General features: G+C 35.3%; 1 protein-coding gene across 1 annotated transcript; it reads left to right on the forward strand.

Annotated features, from left to right (window-relative positions):
* The first annotated feature begins 6,475 nt into the window (after nucleotides 1-6,475).
* On the forward strand, nucleotides 6,476-7,029 carry LOC128862230 (uncharacterized). Its single transcript, XM_054100738.1, has 2 exons — nucleotides 6,476-6,695; nucleotides 6,771-7,029. The coding sequence occupies exons 1-2, from the start codon at nucleotides 6,554-6,556 to the stop codon at nucleotides 6,944-6,946; spliced, it is 318 nt and encodes a 105-aa protein (XP_053956713.1). The 5' UTR covers nucleotides 6,476-6,553; the 3' UTR covers nucleotides 6,947-7,029.
* Nucleotides 7,030-7,964: the final 935 nt, after the last annotated feature.

The raw sequence follows: 7,964 nt of genomic DNA on the forward strand, positions 1-7,964 counted from the left end.
CTCTAAATACGTTGCTTCACTTGTTCCCTATCGATCTGGCTGGCAAAGCGATTGCAGCGAAAGCAGCAACACGCATGAATGCCATATCGAAATGGAAAAAGTATCTTGGCCATTCGGTCTACTGAACAGGTACACTGTTATCTCTTCCGGCAGAGACTATCATGTAAGTCTTCCTTCACCACCCTTTCTATTCTCCTGTTCACTCCCAACCAGGGAAGAATGGAAGACAAATCTTACCGAAACCGATGGCTCTCTGATTATATATACAGATGGTTCAAAACAAGATGGTAAAGTGGGATTTGGAATTTTTTCCAATTTCCTTCACATAAATCTATCATTCAGATTACCCGACTATTGTAGTGTATTCCAAGCGGAAGTATGCGCTATCTGGTAGGCTGCGAAAACTATCTTAGAAAATAGAATATCACCAGAGGATATCCGCTTTTTCACTGACAGTCAAGCGTCCATTCGAGCACTCAGCTCCTCTTATACCCACTCAGATGTGGTTCGATCCTGTCTCTCATCTCTTAACGAGATAAGTGTTCAGAATTCTGTCCAAGTTATCTGGATACCGGGTCACAGTGGATTCGAAGGTAACTGCAAAGCTGATGAGCTCGCGAGAGCTGGAGCTGCGCAATCAAATGTTAGTAACTTACCCACAATCCACATTCCGCCCGCAACATGTAAAATTATCATTGATCGAGAATTTCACAGCATTGCTGATCGGAGGTGGCGAGTGGAAACTACTTGCGTTACGACCAGACAAATCTGGCCATCCTACAATCTGAAACAGATAAAACCCTTATAAGTCTATCGAAACACGAACTAAGTCATATAATATCTCTTATCACCGGCCACTGCCTTTTGGGCACTCACGCACCTCAGCTCGAGGTTCCTCAAAACGACCTGTGCAGATACTGCGAGGACGAAGATGAGGAAGTATCGAGCAGGCATTTGCTGTGCAGTTGTCTCGGCCTAGCCAGAAGTCGACTCGCTCTTCTAGGCTCTCCAACAATCCAGTACTCTCGGACCTGAAAATCGAATCTCTCATTAAATTCTCGAAACGAATCAATATTTTGGACCAAAATCTATAATAAAAATCTCGGTTAGGTGGGGAAATCATATAATATAATAAGCTCTAGGGCAACACAACGGACCCAACTTGTGGTCTCTGTGGCAACCAACGAACCAACCAACCAACCAAAAAAAATCAAAAACAAGAAAAAATAGAAATTCGAAAAAAAATTGCCATCAATCGAAATAAAATTGAGTTGGAAATTATTGTAGTTTACTAAAATAAAAGCATCGAGTTTTGTCAGATATTACACTTATTTTGTTTAATTACTTCTTAAATGAAATTTAGTAAAATATATATTATGAAAAAAGGATTGCCATCAATCCAAGTGAGATTTTGATAAAAAAAGTAAAAAAAAACTCTCTCGGATCTTTCGTATACTTACCTGATGTTTTAGCCATTTGTAACTTAAGCTTACAAAGAAAACACAAATTGTAGAAATTTTTTCTTGCCATCCCGCTATGAGTTTGATTTCAGAACTCATTTTTGGTATACGTTTTTCTACATAGTTTTTTGCCCAGTGCACACTCATGAATATTCACATTTACACGCATCACAGGACACATTCGTTGCACGCAGCTTGAGCCACCACCGGCAAAGATGGAAAAGTGTTCAACAGCAGCCAGCAGTGGACCATGATGTGGGCCACGTGGCCAACATTCGTCCGCCAAATGACCAGCCAGTCAGTGTCAGGTCAGCCCAACCAAGCGAGCAAGCAACCTTACAACCAAGTGAGGGGTGATTGGTTGATTGCCAGCCAGGCGCCTGTGAAATATGCAGATGCAGCAGAATTTTGTGCCGCACACGCAAAGCCATTTAGTCACAGACACATAGGTATGTGCTCACATATATATTACTCATATGCATTTATCCGCTCGTATGAATGCAAGCTTTTGATTTTATAATTGCATTACAAAGCCAAATAATAATTAAGCTCAATGCAGCTTGAAATTTCGCAACGCAGCCTTATTGTTCCTGTTGTTGTTGGGCGCGTCAATGGCAATGCAATTTTTCCGGTCGTTTGCGCACTGATTGATACGTTTGCTTGCTTTTCGGGAGAAGGGGGACATGTCAAACATGGAGTAGAAAAAAGTGATGTAATTTTTGTTGATATTATTTAGAATTTTTGAAAAAAGAAAAAATTAAAGTTAAGTACTTTTTTAGCATGGGTCTTTATTATTTACTTGCGCACAAATGGTTTAGAAAATATATTTTTTTATTTTTTTTAAGTCACTAATTTGTTTGTTACAAAATTGTGCTCTTCTACAGCTCCTACATATCTAAGTTTGTGGTCACATCTACTTCCAAAGCCACCAAAAATTTCCAAGCTATACGCCAGCTCTTTCCAAGCTCCGAATGTTTGTATGTATGTGGGGTGTGACGCTTGTGCATTCACCTGACACGTTCAATTAACTAAGCCGAATTGTTCCGTTGTTGCAGTAAATTGACCCTGAAATGTCCAGTAACCGCAAAGTAGTGCACCACTTAAATAGGATATGCACCATGAGGTAGGCAACCATAAAGTATGGCATGCCTTGCCATGTCATTTTAAACTAGTCGGTATAACAGCAGCAGTTCTCTGGTTGGGATGCGATGTTTGGCACGTTTTATTGAGTGTATTTAAATTGGGTTTATGTGTGCGTTAAGTTACCTTTTAGGTACTTTTAGGGACTTTTCAGGATATGATAAGATCTTTTAAGTATCATTGTGATTGTGTTTTGAAATTAAATAAAGGATAACTTTCCAATAAGAAATTGAAAATATAGTTTTGTGGGGGAAAAAATCGCGTTCCGCTGTTTGCGCTATGGGTTTTTAAAACCTGTGCAAACATCGAGAATAATTCTCCTTTAAAAGAAAAAAAGGTATATTTGAAGCATGCTCTTCATTTTACAGAATGCTCAGTCATGATGTGTTAGTGATCTCCACCATTTATTTCTCTATTTCATTAGTCCACTACAACTGTTCCAAATCTCAACTAGATTATGGAGTAATTTATAGAAATACATGCGCTTGAAAACAATGAGGATACTCTTCTCAGCAGTAGCAAGAAATCTCATCCACACAAGCACATTGATCCTTAATACATAAATTGAATAGTAAACTAACTATATGCTGAACTCAGATTAACTTTCCGCATTCCTCCATAGTAATTGGTCTTCTCAGAGCTGAACGCTAATTATTAATTGATTAAAGGCTCTATAGAAGAGACAGAAGGCTTGCACGACGATAAATGCAATCAATTCATGCAGTCGACCTCCTCCAACTCTGTATTTGTATTTGAACCAACTATACTAAACAGTTTCTTACGCTTACTGTTCTCAATTTTTATCCACTCGCTGCGGCATCGGTGAAACAAATGTAGTTTGATCAAACGCAGAGTGCGAAGGTGTCATACTATTGTAGCAACAGCAGCAATATCAGTAGAAGCATTAGCGCCAACAAAAAACTCGAATGAGACAGAGTCGAGAGAACATTCGTACGGGTATACTGACAATGAGCCGTATTAAAAACAGCAGCATTTGCAACAACAGCATCGGATATCGGTGCATTAGTCTCAGCTACATAAATAGAGCGCGAAGGCGATAGATCAGCAGCAGCAGAGACAGTTCCAGTAGAACTACGCAAAGAAGTGCCAGTACTACAACAATTGTATGCTAACAACTGCACGTACGTACGGTAAATTTGAGAGAGCAATCGTATTCTGAGTGGTTGCTATATTAGAAATATCAGCTGAAGGCATGCTAGTAGGCAGAGTGGAGTCCTCTTTTGCAGCAACAATTGGCATTTTAACAGTGAAGAAAATTTGTGATACTGAGTGAGAAGACTCATTCGTAGACCACGCGACTATTCTAGGGTTATTGTATTTTGTCTATCTGGACAGCATTTTATCTTAACAGCATTTTAAGAAAAAGTTGCAGTGGATGGCGTCAATCAGTGAGATTAGCTGATGCCTTCAGGGTAAGCAGAAGAAAATGTTACTCAAGAAGAAAAGTTATTTCTCTAATATGTATTATTATTTATTCCGCATTATCCATAAACAAATTTCACAATTCTCAAAATTGTTAATGATTTAAAAGTATGTGATTTATATTTATTATATAAATTATTTAAAGAAGGCAATATTGCACTTTTCTTGATCTTACCTTGTAAACCAAACGCAGAAAAGAAAAAAATGCAAAATTACAAAAGAGGAAATTATTAACACATACTTTTTGCTGAACCTAAAAATCCAGTGTAATATACAAACCACTGCAACGGCGAGCAAGCAGTTTTTAAATGCACACACACACACATAAACAAATACTCACAGATGTATGACTGGCCATATTATTACATCAGCGCCATGTACATATTTCAGCAAAATTGAAGGCAACGGCCATTGCGGTGCAGCAAAAGTGGCACAAATTGCAATCACTTCAAATTGTATTGGATTTGCAGTGCGATTTGCAGCATGAACACATGCACACACAAAGCCTCTCCTAAACTCAAACAAAAACATAAGTTTGAGTTTGCCCAAACTCAGGCACAAACATGCCCGAAAGAGTGCATGCAACCAGGCGAGCAAGCGAAAATTTCATTTTCCGTCAGTTCAGCGATTGTATTGTTGTAGTATTATTGCAGAGGCTTAAAAGCCAGCTTGCTGCTACGTGTGCGCTCTTTCATGTGGCATATGGGAGTTTAATGCAATTTTCCACCATTTTTCATTGCTCCAAATTCCTAAATATTTTTGTCTTTTTTTTCCTCAACCGAAGTTAACATGAACAACTCAGCATTTTTGCTGCCACTTAAACGGAATTAGTGGTCAGTGCGGCAGCATTGTTGGTGGCATGTATGCAAGCATGTAAGTGGAAAATGGAATGAGATGATTTGTATTGACCCGATATTATGCACTTGTGACACACACATACATACGGAAGAGTGTGTTTATTTGGAGAAAAAAAAACACTTGAACGCTTGAGTGCTGCTGCCTGCTGCAATCGCACCAAATGCAACTAAATTTTTAGCCAATGCTGGAAAAATTCAACTGCCACTCTGCGGCTGGGGTTGCTTACATGGCGTCTCAGAGCTTCAGTGCTTCGGTGATGCAGTATTACGAGCATATTGCGTTTTCACTCTCAACTCTTACACTTCCACTTTTGCTTCTACTTGTAGTTTTTTATTTCATTCTTTAAATATAAATTTTGATTGCCCATTCGTTTAGCTGGGCTGCATTGCGCTGGCCGCACACTCGCAGCGAACGTCTGGAATTACAAAATATTGTACGTAGGTCAGCGCTGGCAACGTGGACTAACGCTTATTGCGAGTTAACAAGTTCTGTTATGTTCGGTACAATATTAAAATTTGATTTTACAATATTTCGATTACTTCGGCTCTGAATGAAGCAGATTCTGCAGCAGATTTAACGTTAGATATTTTCTTAATGCTTTCGTAGCGACAGTGGAATTGAGTTTTTAATTTTGCCACCAAATTGTTTTGAGAATTGCACAGAAATATACTTGAAGTGAGTTAAAAAATTCCTGATTTCTAATTTATAACTATGAGATTTTGAATAGTGAAATTGAAGAAGAAACTGTTATTATCGCCATCCCATTCTGGGTCTAATTTTTTGTATTAAAAAGCGTTTTTAGTTATACATATGTTCCATATAGCAAATCTGGCGAATTCTGAATAATTTTGAACAAAAAAAAATTATATCTTCTTCTATATATATAAAAATGAAATGATGTTCGTTTGTACGCATTTTTTTGGGCCGATACGAGGCCAATTTTATTCGTTCTTTTTTCATATTATAGGGATCCACTAGGGGAAGGTTTTAGCAAAAAAAAATTTCTTTTAAATATTTTCTTCATATAAAAAAAAGAAAAAATTAAAATATTGTACAAAACAAAACTTGCTCGATTCTTAGATTAAAGTAAGTTTCGAATCGACATTCATTTTATGTGTACAACTTTTTTTGAATTTTTCGTTATTGTATACAGAAATTTCAAATGATTCGAATGAAAATTTTTTTTTTTTTTTTATTTCTTCCATAAAATATTACACCTGTCGTTAGACAATAAGTAATTTGATTTACAAAAAGATGGAATGAGAGTGATATTGAAGGGCCAATGCCCCCAAGCTCATTTAGAAGAAATATATACATATTATTTAAAAACAAGTGGTTAACAAACAATGACATATACGATTAGTTGACAATTGATTACAAGGATTTTGCAAGATCAGTTGGTGTTTGACGGTTAAGCCGACTTTGGGTAGATTTTTCTTTATTTGGTAGTCATCATAGGATTTGTATGCGTTAATAGTCTATTTATGTGTCTTCTGCTAGCGCTTTGTATTGTTTCATCAATAGTATCGATGTCAAGGTCGCGATGAATATCTGCGTTAGGTATGTACCAAGGTGCATTAGTTAGGGTCCTAAGTATTTATGAAAATAATGTTTCAATTCAATTGAGCAATGCTTTCTTTGACCAATTCTATATGGAAATGAATGCGTTTGCAAACGATGTTTTCGGCTATGAACAAATGTTGGAATCGAATGAAAAAGGAAAGAAACGCGAAATGATAAAAAAAATTCTTGGAAAATTTAAAATGAATGGTGCTTCATTGGAAAAATTCAAAGGTAATAAGAACATACACAAGATAAAGTTAGAATTCGAATTTTTAGATTTATTTTGTTTATTTCTCATTTTTTCAGAAGTATACCACACAACAACTCATTCCAACTCTGATTTTGAAATTCTGTTGGAATTGGTGATCGATAATTTTGTCACTATAATGGTCAATGGAAATTTGCGTGTATCAGACCCTGCATATTATTTACCATACCAACTTTTTATGGAACATATGGACCAAATGAACACAAAAAAATAATTTAGTTTTGTTTTGATTTTTTGCAACATTTTGGTTTTCAGTTAATACAATAAAAACAATACTGTTTTTTCGTGAACACAAAATTCTAAATTTATTACGTTGTTTGTTTAGAATTTTTTTAGAAAAAAAGTAAATTTTTTGGTTTTGAGGAAATTTGTTTATTGTTGCTATTTGTGAAAGCGTAGATATTTGTAAGTATTTGACTATAATCCTAAAAGTTAATGGAATACCACTATGACACATAGAAAACATTTTTTCAAAGGGGTGTTTTTCGAAAATTATAAAAAAAATTCTTTTCAAAAATTTTGAAGAAATAAAGTAAAATAAAAAAATTTCGAAAGCATGAAATTTTTTCAAAACCAAATTTTCCTCAAAAAGATAAAAGAAATTTCTTCGAAGAGGTGTTTTTCTAAAATTACAAAACAAAAATTTCAAAAATTTTAAACAAATAAAATAAAATAAAACTTTTTCAAGGGTATGAAATTTTTTCAAAACAAAATTTTCTGAAAACCAAAAAAAATTAAAAAAAAAATGGTGTTTTCAAAGCATTTCATATTCCACTATTAATAGAGAATACATTTTTGCGAGGGGGTGTTTTTCAAAGCGGAAAAAAATCTTTTTTAACAAATCAATTTAAACTTTTACAAAAGTATGAAATTTTTTCAAAAACAAAATTTTCTCAAAAACGTTAAATTAAAAAAAAATAGTTTTTTCAAAATATTTAGTTTTCAGCAATTAACTGAGAAGAAATTTGTTAGAGCGAAGTGTTTTTCAAAACTTCAAAAAGCACTTTTTAACCAAAAAAAATAAACCTTTTTTCAAAAACAACAGGAATGATAACATTGCCTAACAATTTCTGCACTTTTGCACAGTCTAAAGAGGCATTGATACAGAGTGTATTTCCAAACATAGTTCAACATTACAAAAACCATGATTGACTCAGCGAAAGAGCAATTTTAGCTGGGAAAAATAAGGACGTCAATGATATAAATTCAGCTATTTTGGATCAAATACCTGG

Source organism: Anastrepha ludens, chromosome 4 (assembly GCF_028408465.1).
Source record: "Anastrepha ludens isolate Willacy chromosome 4, idAnaLude1.1, whole genome shotgun sequence".
Lineage (NCBI taxonomy): Eukaryota > Metazoa > Arthropoda > Insecta > Diptera > Tephritidae > Anastrepha > Anastrepha ludens.